The 13,647-nt window shown below is 36.7% G+C and overlaps 3 protein-coding genes and 1 pseudogene across 3 annotated transcripts; 3 read left to right on the forward strand and 1 right to left on the reverse strand.

Moving 5' to 3' along the window:
• The first annotated feature begins 4,268 nt into the window (after positions 1–4,268).
• On the forward strand, positions 4,269–6,149 carry LOC121780375 (trimethyltridecatetraene synthase-like). The gene is made up of 2 exons (XM_042177966.1): positions 4,269–5,322; positions 5,394–6,149. Exons 1-2 carry the CDS (start codon positions 4,426–4,428, stop codon positions 6,015–6,017), a joined length of 1,521 nt encoding a protein of 506 aa, XP_042033900.1. The 5' UTR covers positions 4,269–4,425; the 3' UTR covers positions 6,018–6,149.
• Positions 6,150–7,122: 973 nt separating this feature from the next.
• Positions 7,123–8,248, forward strand: LOC121780225 (glucuronoxylan 4-O-methyltransferase 1-like). Its single transcript, XM_042177761.1, has one exon. The coding sequence runs from the start codon at positions 7,222–7,224 to the stop codon at positions 8,086–8,088; it is 867 nt and encodes a 288-aa protein (XP_042033695.1). The 5' UTR covers positions 7,123–7,221; the 3' UTR covers positions 8,089–8,248.
• Positions 8,249–8,753: 505 nt separating this feature from the next.
• On the forward strand, positions 8,754–10,277 carry LOC121780226. The gene is made up of 3 exons (XM_042177762.1): positions 8,754–9,051; positions 9,595–9,709; positions 10,008–10,277. The coding sequence occupies exons 1-3, from the start codon at positions 8,821–8,823 to the stop codon at positions 10,079–10,081; spliced, it is 420 nt and encodes a 139-aa protein (XP_042033696.1). The 5' UTR covers positions 8,754–8,820; the 3' UTR covers positions 10,082–10,277.
• A 280-nt stretch (positions 10,278–10,557) lies between these two features.
• LOC121780063 lies at positions 10,558–12,176 on the reverse strand (annotated as a pseudogene).
• Between the last annotated feature and the right edge of the window lie 1,471 nt (positions 12,177–13,647).

A 13,647-nucleotide genomic window follows, 5' to 3' on the forward strand; every position in this document is an offset into this window, starting at 1 on the left:
AGTACATCTCAAGGTGTAATGTTGTTCCAACGCATGTTGGAAAGGTATCCAAGTAATTGGAGTTGAGTACTGAGGTATGTTTTAAGGTTGTCCCAAATGATGTAAGATTATGAGTTCTGTAATCTTCAAAGATACAATTCTTGTATGAAGATCAAGAGATGAACTACAAGCCTAACAATGTGATAATTCTCAAGATAAAAAGAGAGATATCAGATTTTCCATATTTCCAAAGAGTCATACCATTAGAAACTTTTGCACTAATAAAATCAACTTCAACACCTAATATTGTGAGAACCATGTCGTAGTGGGAGTGTTCCCAGGAACATAACAAGTTCATGGGTCTAAGAGTGTCGCAAGACTCGGTCTTAGATTAACTTGAACATATTCCCTTTAACTACTATGTAGAATTGGTTCATTTGGATATTCATCCTTGGAAAGGTGATAGATTCCAAACTACAATCTTAGATAGACAACATGTTTTACAAGACTTGCAATACTACCTACAGGTTGTGTCAGTCAGTGGGAGCTAGTGCATTTGCAAGTGTAAATGTGGATCTCAAATGGCTAGACAATGACAATGGGCTATGCCCATTGAGAAATATCATCTTCTCGCTGTCGTTGTGCCAAGATTTGTTTGATCCTATTGTCTATCAGTACTCACATAATTAGAATGTATGTATCATGATTGTCAAGACAGCTTTCTACTAATAGAAGTCTTAAAGAAATCATCTACATGGAACATCCTATTAGGTATGTAATAGAGGGCAAGAAACACATGATTGGAGACTTAAGAAGACCTTTGTGGTCTTAGGCAAGCATCTAAATCAGAGATAAATGTTTGCAAGCACAAGGAAGTTGAAAGTGCATTAAATATGGTATTATTGGTACTCTACGATGATGAAATCTACAAAAGTTGCAAACAACTAAGATTGGCATCTAGCGTAGGAAACTGGTTGTCTACCCAGTTTAAGATAAAGGATTTAAGAGAAACTAATTACATTCTAAGCATCTAAGTCTTTAAGATTGCTAGAAAGAATGTTGAAATTCTCTTAGGAATCCTATATCTACACATAGCTTGGAACATTTTAGCATTAGAATTTCCATGCAAAGGTTTTTACCTTTCAAGATGGAATTGTCTTGTCTCTAGTCAAGTGTCGTTTGACGCTTAGTAAGAACAAGAATTATGAGACTAGTTCTGCAGATAGATGTCTCATGTATGCTATGATGTGTACTAAGTTTGATATTAGTTGTGCTCTTGCATAGCAAGTATATATCATATTAACCATGGCAAAGGACTTTGATTGAGGTAATGAATATACCATAGTACTTGAGAAAGACTAATCGCTATATTCTAGTTTACCAGTCATTCATGTAATGTCCTTAGGGTTACACTGACTAAGTCTTATGACTAATCAGTGATCGAGTAAGTCATCCTCAGTTTATGTGTTTACATTAGGAGTATACTCCTAGTAGCTTTGATCGTAAGTTTGAGTATACCTATGAGTATTTTTACCCTAGCAAAGGTTAACTCAAGAGGAACACGAGATCATAAGCTAAGCAATCACATAGAGAGATGAAATTAATTAAAGATCAAGTACGCAACAAAGACATAGTGGTTGAAAAGATATTATCAGAAAACAACCAAGCAGATTTTTCACAGAAATTGCCTTTGTGGCAACATGTTTGAAACATGATGTGAAATGAGTGGTAGTTCGATATATCTAGCTTCAATACCTGCTTTGTGTATAAGTGGGAGAGTTTTTGGCAGTGGGTATACTCGAAAGCATGTTTTGAGTATAAGTGGGAGATTGTTAGGGTTAGTATACTGAAAAGCATGTTTCGAGCGAGAGTTCGCACGAATAGAACGTTGCATGTATACGTAAAAACTCTACAATCCACTTTTGACCCGATTCAGTATTATTCGAGCATTTCGCACGAATAGAATCAGTATATTATTACATTGTGTTTGCTTGTGCTTTAAGAGATGTTTTATAAACATTTAAATGCATAAGAAGTAAACAAAGCCTAAGTCTTTTGCTTAGTAGACTGGTTGTGGGCGTCGTCCACTTTAAGGTAACTACAGTCGGTTCTATGCAATGCTTTGCAAAAGAAAAAGAAGAATTTCACAACCTAGATAGGCTTTGGCTACCTATCGTGAAAGGTTGTAATGTCAGTCTGATTATTTCTAAGCCTTATTGAAATAAGATGACGTTGGTGTGGTATAGCACTGAATGGATCTAACAGCAAGACGTGTCTTTATGCTATCTACTGAAAGACGGTGTCTTCATAAATATTTAGTTCTTAATCAATGTACTTTAGCATTGAGCATACGATATTGAGTATCTACTACTTTGACTTACCAAAGGTGCGGGTTTTTCATCACCCAACGATCCAGGTATATTGGGTTGTGGTGATCATTATCTAGCGGTGCTAGGATTGCTATTATGTTGAATCGCGCACGAGGTGAGTCTCGTTTGATAATGTCCTCAAGAGGAGCTTGAACAAGGTTTTATTATTCGGAAACTTGCCAGTTGGAGTTTTATTATTCTATGAATAATAAATAAGTGTTTCTTGCTAAGTCTACTCTTGGAATTAATAAGATGTTAATTAATTAAGTCCATAGCAGACTTTAATTAATTAATGGACATTTCTATCTTAAGCGCGGGAAATAAATAATAAACAAAATGGAAACCCGGAATACTTATAATTTCAGATTTGGATGGGGAGTTCAATATTACGTCTGTCGTGGCTGCTCGTGATATTCCAATATAAGCTTGTATTAAATTGTGGGTTCAATTTAATTAGTAAAAAGCTAATTGGGGGAGCCCATATCCAAAACCTTCCATAGATCCCTGACTGGGCCCAATATGAACTATTATAAATAGGAGAATAAAAGAGACAGAAATAACAATTTTTTGAGTGAAATTTTTGTCCACTCTAAATTGAGAGAGGGGGACGATTTTTCTTAAGGAATTTCTCCTCCGTGAGATTTTCAGCTCCTCCTCCGTGAGAAAGTTCTGTCTTCTTTATTCGAGTCCTAGTGTTTCGATGAGATCAGCCCACCCTGATGTCGGAATACAGTTCGGGACACCAGTCAGAAGATCTGTGGTCTAGTATTGAAGATCATCGTGGAGAAGGCGCGAGCAATCGACGATTCTTTGGAGAATCAACGAGATAAATTGGCTAACTCCGTAGCAAGCATGTTTTAGAGATTTTTGTGCTAAAGCATGTATGTAATTCAAGTTATGAGCATGATACATGTGATAATTACGCGAATAGATTTTGTTTAAATAATCTGCTAAATAGATCCGTATTATGTGATCCGTTAGAACGCACGCTTCCGCTGCCAACCCCTTCATTATCCACAAAGTAATCATCCATTAGACGCTGGTGCGCACCGACGTGGTCTCGTGGGATTGTCCGCCGATGAGTAATGGCACGAGGGATCGCATCCTCCGCATTCTCCGCCTCCTCCGCCAAACGGGCCGCTTCCTCCTGGGCGGCCTGGTGTTGCACCTGTTGAATCAGAGCATTCCAGTTGTCTCTCTACAAATTATTCATTTCCGACCCCAAATTGTAGTGAGAGAAATTTTTATAGATGTAGAGTTGAAATGGTGTGAAAATAATGAATGGAGTGGGGTGTATTTATAGGTGAATTAAAATGTAAGAAAAAATTAAAATCGGCTATAGCCGCGGCGGTCGGTGTCGCCACTCTAGGCGCCGCGCCTATAGCCGTGTCCGCCCCCATTTCCCCGCGTCCTCGCCCCGGAGTCGGCTGAAGCCCGTCTGCCCCCTACCTCCCCCATTTCGCCCTTCGGGCAAAACATTTACGACTCTTTGCAATATGTTGACAAAAATTATGTACTTAATCAAGATTTAGTGGGATGAATCTCTAGTGATGAGGTTTTTTTTTTTCTCTAGTGATGAGGTTAGAAGTCCAAGTTCTGCCATAAATTAATTGTGTTGGGAAAATAGTGATAGTTATCAAATTGTATACAGCACCACCATAACAATTCTTTTTTCTTATTTAAGTTATTTTTCCTTTAATACAAACACAGAAATTGAGTTGATATTTTTCTACAAATTCAAGCGCAACCATTCAAAACTCACCAAACATTTATTGCAATTATTATCACCACATTACAACCTTGATAACGAAAACATGTGATATATATATGATGCATTGCCTCAGAATAGTACAATAGGACTGCGACAAATTAAACGTTCTAGTGCATCAGTCCACGTCTATTCACGTGACAAAATTTATCGCATTGTGTATAAACAAATTCATTAAATTAATAGTATAAAAAATATAAAGAAGGTCGAAGTTGAATCCTACCTAGCATGTTACATATACAGAAGCTTAATTTAATCTTTATATACAGGTAAAATTTTCACCTCCAAAACAACAAATTCCACAGCCAAATGGATAGTTCTTGGATTCTTTTTGCCTTACTATATGCAGTTGTAATAGCCTTTGCCTCAAAACTAATCCGAACCAAACCAAACCGGAAAATCCCACCAGGTCCAAAACCATGGCCTATCATAGGAAACTTGAACCTTATTGGCCCAGTCCCACATCAATCCTTTCACCTCTTATCCCGAAAATACGGCGACATTATGCAGCTCAAGTTCGGAAAATATCCGGTTGTGGTTGCATCATCGCCCGAGATGGCCAAACAGTTCCTGAGGGTTCATGATGCGAGCTTCGCCTCCAGACCCTCACTTGCAGCTGGCAAATACACCAGCTACAACTACAAGGACCTAGCATGGGCCCCACATGGCCCATACTGGCGCCAGACTCGGAGGATTTACTCCAATGAAGTCTTCAACAATAAGAAGGTCCAGCTCTATGAGCAAGTACGTATTGCTGAGAGGCAATATTTCTATTCAAACATACGGGCCCTCGCTGGCAAGCCTGTCGTGCTGAAAGACCACTTGTCGCGCTATAGTTTGACAACTACATGGAAGATGCTATCAAGAGATGAGTATTTTAGTGAGGAAAATCCTGTCTTAAATATGGATGAATTGCACAAGATGGTTGATGAGTGGTTTTTGCTTTCTGGAGTTTTTAACGTTGGAGATTGGATTCCATGGCTCAGTCCATTTGATTTGCAAGGATATGTCAAGAAAATGAAGGCCTTGAACAAGAAAATGGATAAGTTTTACAACTATGTGATTGATGATCATTTAGCCAGAAGAGTTGCGGAGAAAGAGGAAGTTGCCCCTATAGATTTTGTGGATACTCTATTGCAACTAGCTAAGGATGGTAATAAGGTTGAAGTTGAGCTCACAAGGGATTGTGTCAAGGCATTGATACAGGTACAATAATTTTGAGTTTATTAACTTTGCCTTTTTTTTTTTTAATTTACAAAAGTTTTGTATAATTGTAGAATTTGATAGTGGGATCCATGGATACATCTGCCACAACGATCGAATGGGCTATACATGAAATTCTAAGACAACCACGTATAATTGAGAAGGCGAAAGCAGAGCTGGACAAAGTGATTGGAAGAGAGAGATGGGTAGAAGAGGACGACATCTCTCAATTGCCCTACTTGGATGCCATTGTGACGGAGACATTCCGGCTTCACGCGGTGGGCACAATGTTAGCCCCCCATTACGCGATGCAAGACTGTAACGTTGCAGGCTACGACATATCAAAGGGGACAACTGTCTTTGTCAACGTGTGGAGCATAGGTAGGGACCCCAGGTCGTGGGACTCCCCAGATGAGTTCCTTCCTGAGAGGTTTCTAGGTAAGGAACCTGAAGCGTGGGGGAGCAACTTCGCGTTGCTCCCCTTTGGCTCGGGTAGGCGGGTATGCCCTGGAATTAACCTCGGACTTAAGGTCGTTCGAACCATGCTGGCTAATTTGTTGCATGGATTTGACCTAAAATTGGTCAATGGCATGAGGCCTGAAGATGTATCTCTCGAAGAGGAGTACGGACTCAGCACACATCCTAAACATCGACTTTCCCTACTCATGGAACCTACTTTGCCATCGCGTCTTTATTGAATTATATGTTATTTCTCGATGAGTGTATCAAATGGTCTAGTTGGTAGAATGGACGAGTATTATATGTTATGCGAAATGTATATTATTTAAAATTTTGTGATTTATAAATATCGAAATGTATATTATTTAAAATTATGTGATTTATAAATATAGAATTAAACTATTAAATTTATTTTTCAAAAGCACAATTTTGATGGTCAATAAAATTATGGGCCATATTTTCAGCCCATAGTTTTAGTAGCCCAAAATACAAAATGAACCTTTTAAAGCAAGATATTTAACTAATATCATTATTTTTCTTTGTTTATATAGAAACTTATATGCATTATTTAAGGATTCACCCATTTATAATCAAAACATATAGACAACTCAGTATTTAAAGATCGATATAGACATTTTTGTGTATAGATGACCGGTTTATGTTGTCTTCTGCCAGTTGTGTTCGCAGGTGCTGAAGTTCTTGTGTATTGGTAGAACTCCCATGGAAAAATATTATCGTGAATACTATATATATATATGTAATCTCTAATTTTTTGGAAATAATCTTATAATTTTTCATGACCTCCTTATATTAATATATTGCTATTTTGTGTTTTGAATTTGAGGATGCCATAACAAAGGAAATTTTCGTGTTATGTTTTGATGATAGTGAAATACTAAATATTGATGATTTGACGATTTTTCTTATAAAAATGAATATAATTATTGAAGAGGAATAAGCATGACATCTCTCATATAAAGAGTGAGATTAATAGTTTAAACATTGTCATCTTACCACCTAATAGTTGCTGAAAGCGTTATGTTAACTAACTAAATACTTTATAAAATTATGTAGCCTGAAGCACCATCCAATTCTCTAATTGTAACATATAGTACTACTTAATATCTAACAATACAACAATATTTTAACACTAGGACTATATAACCTTCGAAGTCACTTGTTAGATAAGAAATAACAACCTCAATGCCATCTAATACCCCACCTAATTAACATAACATCAACCAATCATTATAAGTTCACATGTCCCAATCAACCCACAACAACTCATTGCTTCAACTCCAAGACTAAATAAAGCAAAACCAAAAATCACCCATAAAAATCATATCCTTCTTGTTTCCCCACCAATTAATCTACAAACTCCCACCTTCAAATCTTCTCCCACTTTTTCAATTACTTGATTTTGGTCCAATTTAACCACTAGACATGAGAGGTAAACCATGCTACCCTTACAATCTCAAGACAATCCTGATATGTTTCTTCTTCCTCCTCTTCCTCTTCTTGATCCTCCGATCAACATTCCCCTACCCCCAACCCACCCCCTCCACTCCGGCAACCCTCAGCCTCTCGAATTCATCGCAGAGCTGCCCTTCCCTCTCCAACCCCCCACCATCATGCACCAAAATCCCACCTTCCCTAGCCCACTCACTAGTCCACTATGCAACCCTAAACTTCACCCCACAACAAACACTAAAAGAAATCTCCATTTCCCTCAAAATCCTCGAAAAAAAATCACCATGCAACTTCCTAGTCTTCGGATTGGGCCACGACAGCCTGATGTGGACGTCCCTTAACTATGGCGGCCGGACCGTCTTCCTAGAAGAGGACAAGGAGTGGATCGCACAAATCAAGGAACAGATCCCGTCCCTCAAGGCATACCACGTGACCTATGACACAAAAGTGTCCCAGGCCGACGAGCTTCTGGAGGTGGCCTCCAGAGAAGAATGTAGGGTCGTGAGTGACCCTAGATTCTCCAAGTGTCAGCTAGCGCTGTCTGGATTTCCGAGTGAGGTTTACGACGTGGAGTGGGACCTGATCATGGTGGACGCCCCGACCGGGTACTTTGATGGGGCGCCCGGGCGGATGAGCGCAATCTACACGGCCGGGTTGATGGCGAGGAATAGAGAGAGTGGGGAGAGTGATGTGTTTGTGCATGATGTGGATAGGGTTGTGGAAGATAGGTTTTCAAAGGAATTGTTGTGTGAGGGATACTTGGTTGAGCAAGAAGGGAGAATTAGGCATTTCAATATCCCTAGTCATAGGACTATTTCGGGTAGACCTTTTTGTCCATAAACATAAACTTGGTCGCATTATTATACGTGTGTGACAAACTATATTTTGTGTTTCTTAATTTTTTATTTTTTGAATTTATGGATTCGTATTGATTGTACGAGATTTTCTGGATAATATATCATGAAATTATTAAAGTATAGCATATTCATCATTTTGATTATGGCATGCCTATTTCAATTTTATTACATTTTCCAACCTGTTTTGATTTCATTGGAAGGATTAGTGATTGAATAATATATCATGACTTTTAGGGATTATATCATTTTTATTTAAACCTTTATAATTTATAATTATGTCCCAATTTGTAGCAATTAATTAATGTGTTAATTATATTCCAATATCCCAACTTATTTCCAACTCATTTTCATAATTTTGTCAATTTTAGTTGTGCCATGATGCAAATTGATTAAACAAGTCTAAAAAATGAGGATAAATAAGTTGGGAAGATTGAAATTGAATAGATACAATTTGTTAAATAAGTATTGGAATAAAAGTAATAAGATCATTAATACCGAGATTAGTTTTATATTGGAAAATGAAATTTGAGAAGCAAAAAAAATAAGTTAGTGAGATATCCTAAATTATGAAGAACCTGAAGGGCAAATTTGCAAAAATCTCTGAGAGAACACTAAACGGCGTCGTATAACCCCACTATTCTATCCATATCTTCTTCTTCTTCAAATTCACGACTGCACAAACCAAAGAAACGAACAGCTGTAATCAATCGCAATCATGGCGCAAAAGAAGAAAGAGCTGCTGTCATCAGCGCCATGGAGGATGGGCCCACAAGAAGACGACAAATTCAAGGACGCAAAGTTGAAGGTGTCGTCACAGCCCGGTGCAACACCCAAAATGCACGTCCCCGGAAAGAAGACGTTCGGTTCCAAAAACGACGCCGTTGGGGAGGATTCTCTCACTGAAATCGACCCTGAACTTCGCTACAGCTTCCAGCGCAATTTCCAGGTGAATTGAAATCTTATCCATTTTTACGTTTTGATTTTTCAACTAGTTGTTGTGTGCATTTTGCAATCTCTCCTCTGATTTTAGGTCTGTGTTTTGGAGATTAGGTTTTTATTTGAGTATAGAGTGAGTTATAGCAATGCGCCCGTGGTGTTTGAGAAAATGCCTCTCTTATGTTTGAGAGCAGCTAAAAATGTTAACTAGTTTTTGATGAAAATGTGTTTGCGGAGATGTTTAACATTGAAAATGCTCTCCATTGATGATGATAATTGAATAGGTCTCATTTGCTTTAGTTTTTTGAAGAAGTGAGTTATCAAATAGTCGATGCTGTTGATCGGAATTCATGATTCTAATATGCCAAGAAATGATATCTTGCTTTTAAGATAATTTGTGGCCAAGATGTTTGATATTGAAAATGCTCTTCATTGATGATGTTAAAGTCTCATTTGCTTTTGTTTTTCTTGTTTTTTGGAGGATTGAAAGATTAGTTGATTAATTATGCTTTGATATGCTTGCTGTTTAATGCCAAATGTTGTGTTTTTGCAGTTCCTTCAAAACGTCTTCAGCATTGATACGATTGTGAAGCCCCTTCCTCCAACAATGGCATACAATGTCTCGCGCAATTTATCCTTCTTCACAAGGATCTTCACACAGTTCTTTGGTGAGTTCTTCTTCTTCTTCTTCTTCACACTATCACTTTTCCTAGTTCTATTCCATTTGTTTTATGCATCTATCGCGATTAAAATGATTCATGATTAATCCTGTTTGCCTCCTCCAACCATAGGCGAAAGCTTTAGAAAAAAGAAAACACTATGCTGGCTTGAACTATTTTTTTGTAACAAACTTACAATTCACAAACTGGATGACTCAAACCCCGACCTAATGGTTTGAGGAGATGCTTCTTATCAATTGAGTTATGTGTCATCATGTTTTTAACTTCGTGCCATTTTCTTGCGCAGACCCCGATGGTATAGCGGATGCGCAGAAATCACTTGGATTAGGTCAGGAGGAGAAAGCTCGTAAGGTTCGTTAAAACAACAATACGCTTTTTGGTAGAATGCTTGGCCATAGAGAAAGAGTTCTTGTTTCCTTGTATTCATCTGAATTATTGTACAATTGCTTCAGTTTCAAGGAGTTTTTAAATGATTTAGACACTCACGAATCTGAGCTCTCATATATCTAAATCAATTGTTTATTTTTAAATAAAAATTGAGTATTATTTCTGCAAATTTGGTAAGAAAATATGTGTAATGCTGACCTCCTGAACTTATATGCTAGTATTAAAATACAATGAAGCGCTTCTTAGGTGGCAAGACACGAATATATTGGAGTTCAAGAACCACATGACACATTCAATTGTGAACTGCTTTTCGTCTTAAATCGAAGCGAAAATGTCTAAACCCACACATTCATTAATCAGAAATCAATTAAGCTACTTAACAAATATGACCAAAATAGAAACAACCATCTTCTCTTCTTACAAATTAATTGGCCCTAGAGCCCTGAACTTCATAGGCGAGCAAGTTGCTCTATATTAAACGGATAAGCCACAATACATCAGTGCCCCCATTGAAGGCTTTCCTCCCAAACAAGGCGTTCACAGCCTCTGTCGGGTGAAAAGCGTCCCAGAAAATGTATCGGTTCCTATTAGGGCACGGCGTCTGCATCGGCAAACAACTTATCTGGCCTCTGTTCCTCCCAATTCCACAGCACCCGCGGTTCACCACGCTGAAACCTAATCAATCATTCAATCAAATTTAGTGCCAGACTCTTGAGTCAAAATAGAATCTTGATCAATTCAGGGTACCTACCATATGATCTAGCATTAGCCAGGAGATCTTGGAACATGTTGTGGATGTCAATGTAGGAGAACTGGATTCCGGGAAGATTACAGATGAGGTTGTTTATCATGACCTTCGTGTTCGTGTTGAACGGGACAATTAGCTGGTTAACCTCCTTGGAGCACACACCGTTCCTACTCTGAGCTTGGATGCTTGGAATGCAGCCCAATAGCCCTAATCCGGCGATCACAAACTTCCTAGCTCCGAGATTGTACAGTCTCTGCAGTGGAGGACTCATTGTAATCAAAATCAAAATAACTTAAATAAAATTTTCTTAAATTCAAAATTAGAAAATACTGTATATATTCCACTAGTAATGTTTTTTTTTCACTTACAGTGAGTTGTTGTGAGTTTTGTCGGACTAGAAGATCTGCATATTGTTGGGCATTGTAGTGATTCTTGGTGTCGTAGTTGGGCATGAGGTAGTCGTTGCTGCCCATACCGACGAAGAAAATGCACCTCGAGGGCTCGGAGACGATCCGTGAGCTGGTCGAGTGTGTTCTCAAAGTTTTTGATCTGTTGATTGAATGGGATTCGAGTCACCTGCCCACATGACATTGTCACATTTCTATTAGTAAGTCGAAGCAATTAATTCTATGTACTACTTCTAATCAATATTCGATTGATTGCTACGACAGAATATAAAAGAAATGAATTTGTAAAATCAATTTTTTAAGAATATTTAATCATAATAACAAATACGGAGTATATCAAATTGTCTTTAATTTCTACCTACCTAACATTTTTATTTTTGAACCACTCAATTTTATTTGCATGGTAACAATTAAAAAACTCACAAAATTTCTGCCTGTGAATTCCAGAAGCAGCAGACGCATAATTAACTCCATATATATCTACTCTGATTGCCGGAAGCCTCAGCTGCACGTACAATCCAATGATGCATGAATAAAAAAATGAGTGATTGATAACAATTAGGCACGTACCGAAGGTGTGAAGTTAATATGCAGCCAATATTTTATTTACTTCTTATTCACTCTTGCTTTGTGTGCATCTTATTCTTCTCACTTATCAAATTTAGTCAATCATTTTTAATTTTAAGATGCATGTTTCTGGATTTATATTTTTACTGTTTAAATAGTGTGTCTTCATTGACTACATTAATCTGGAATGGAATGGAGTATTGTATTGTGTGTAAAAACAATTAAACAAATTTGAAATAAATACTTGTTGCTTCCCTTATTAATTTGAACGAATCCTTCAGATCAATCCCATAATTTACTGTACAATCCTATCAATGGAGAAAGTTTGGAAATTCTTAGTGTGCATTTTGTCTCATAAAAGAATGATTCGAAACTCACCACCTCTCCAACTAGTTATGTTCAAGTAACATATTTCTTCAGAAAAATACTTCATTTATCTATAAAAATAGTCGCATTGGTCGAAGATACGGATTTTATGCGAAACTGAAAAATAATAAGAGAAATAGACATTTTGAATAAAATAGCAAACAAAAAGATTTTTATATATATATATATGGGATTTCAAGTTATAGCATTAGATTAATTTTGATAGACAGACTAAACTCTAAAATAGACTGAGATTAATTTTTTAATAGATGGAAGTCAAATATTAACAGCTTCATGGCCTCTATACTTTAATCTTTATTACTATTATTTAACGGTTCAACCTTCATAAATTAAAAATTGAAATATCTTAATTCGTTCATATATTTTTTTGGTAGAACTTTTTAGTGTTTAAAATCAATTTTAATATTTTCTAGGGTATTTTTCTATTTGTTGAGAAACTATAAGATTGAATCAAACTAAAATCGCTATGATTTAATTTTATGAAGAAGTTGTTTGTAAAAATTTTCTAACTAATATTTTTAAAAATATGTATATATCTCAAGACCGTTGAAATTAATAAAAAAAAATCTCTAATTTAGATTTGTAGATGATGTCACGGTTCACCTTTTCATCAAATTTAGTTCGAATAAAACATATGCAATGCTTGTGGTTGATTAAGCCTTAATGAACTAGTAGATTTATTATTAGTAATATGTATAATTTGAATAAAGTTGTGCCACTGCCACCATCTTTTTCTGCATCCACCTATAGGCTACACTGCCTGTTCTGCTTAAGAAAAAAAGTTAAATAGAAGGATTATTATATTATTTTTCATTTTATTAAATTCTGGTGTGGGTGGTTTGGGGATTGTTGAGTTAATAGCCAACTGCGTTTGACATGAATTCGCAACGAATTCCAAAGATGGGCACGCGTTTCCAGTATTTAATTGCATGAAAACAAATACAGAATTTTTTCTAATACAGTCATGAACTTTATCACATACTCCTCTACTTTAATGGTGCATGAATACAATTTATAAATACAGTAGGGAATACTTCGGTTTGCAAGATTATATCCCAGATTAAATATATAGTGTGTTTGGTTAATGAGATTCATTATTTTGGCCATTTTAACCAAGACATTGTGACATGTCTCTTCAAACCAAGACAACATCGTTTTGGCCATTTTAACCAAGACATTGTGACATGTCTCTTCAAACCAAGACAACATCGTTTTGGCCATTTTAACATGTTATCGTAGACTAAATTTGGGTAAACTTTGACTGTTGAAAACTAGTTACACGCTAATATTTTTTTTCACTATATTCAAAATTGATGGTAAAGACCAGAATTAATCTGTGTATTTTCCGGCTATTAACCCTTAACATAACAATAAAAACAGTACTCCTACATTTTTTAAAACTATAACACCCCATTTTGATATAAATATAT

Source organism: Salvia splendens, chromosome 19, assembly GCF_004379255.2.
Source record: "Salvia splendens isolate huo1 chromosome 19, SspV2, whole genome shotgun sequence".
Lineage (NCBI taxonomy): Eukaryota > Viridiplantae > Streptophyta > Magnoliopsida > Lamiales > Lamiaceae > Salvia > Salvia splendens.

Excerpts from the sequence above, each read along its gene's own strand:
- LOC121780375 (XM_042177966.1), top strand. The coding sequence starts at position 4,426 with ATGGATAGTTCTTGGATTCTTTTTGCCTTACTATATGCAGTTGTAATA. Across the intron at positions 5,323-5,393 it reads GTGTCAAGGCATTGATACAG|AATTTGATAGTGGGATCCAT; the intron begins GTACAATAATTT and ends GTATAATTGTAG.
- LOC121780225 (XM_042177761.1), top strand. The coding sequence starts at position 7,222 with ATGAGAGGTAAACCATGCTACCCTTACAATCTCAAGACAATCCTGATA.
- LOC121780226 (XM_042177762.1), top strand. The coding sequence starts at position 8,821 with ATGGCGCAAAAGAAGAAAGAGCTGCTGTCATCAGCGCCATGGAGGATG. Across the intron at positions 9,052-9,594 it reads GCTTCCAGCGCAATTTCCAG|TTCCTTCAAAACGTCTTCAG; the intron begins GTGAATTGAAAT and ends GTGTTTTTGCAG. Across the intron at positions 9,710-10,007 it reads GATCTTCACACAGTTCTTTG|ACCCCGATGGTATAGCGGAT; the intron begins GTGAGTTCTTCT and ends TTTCTTGCGCAG.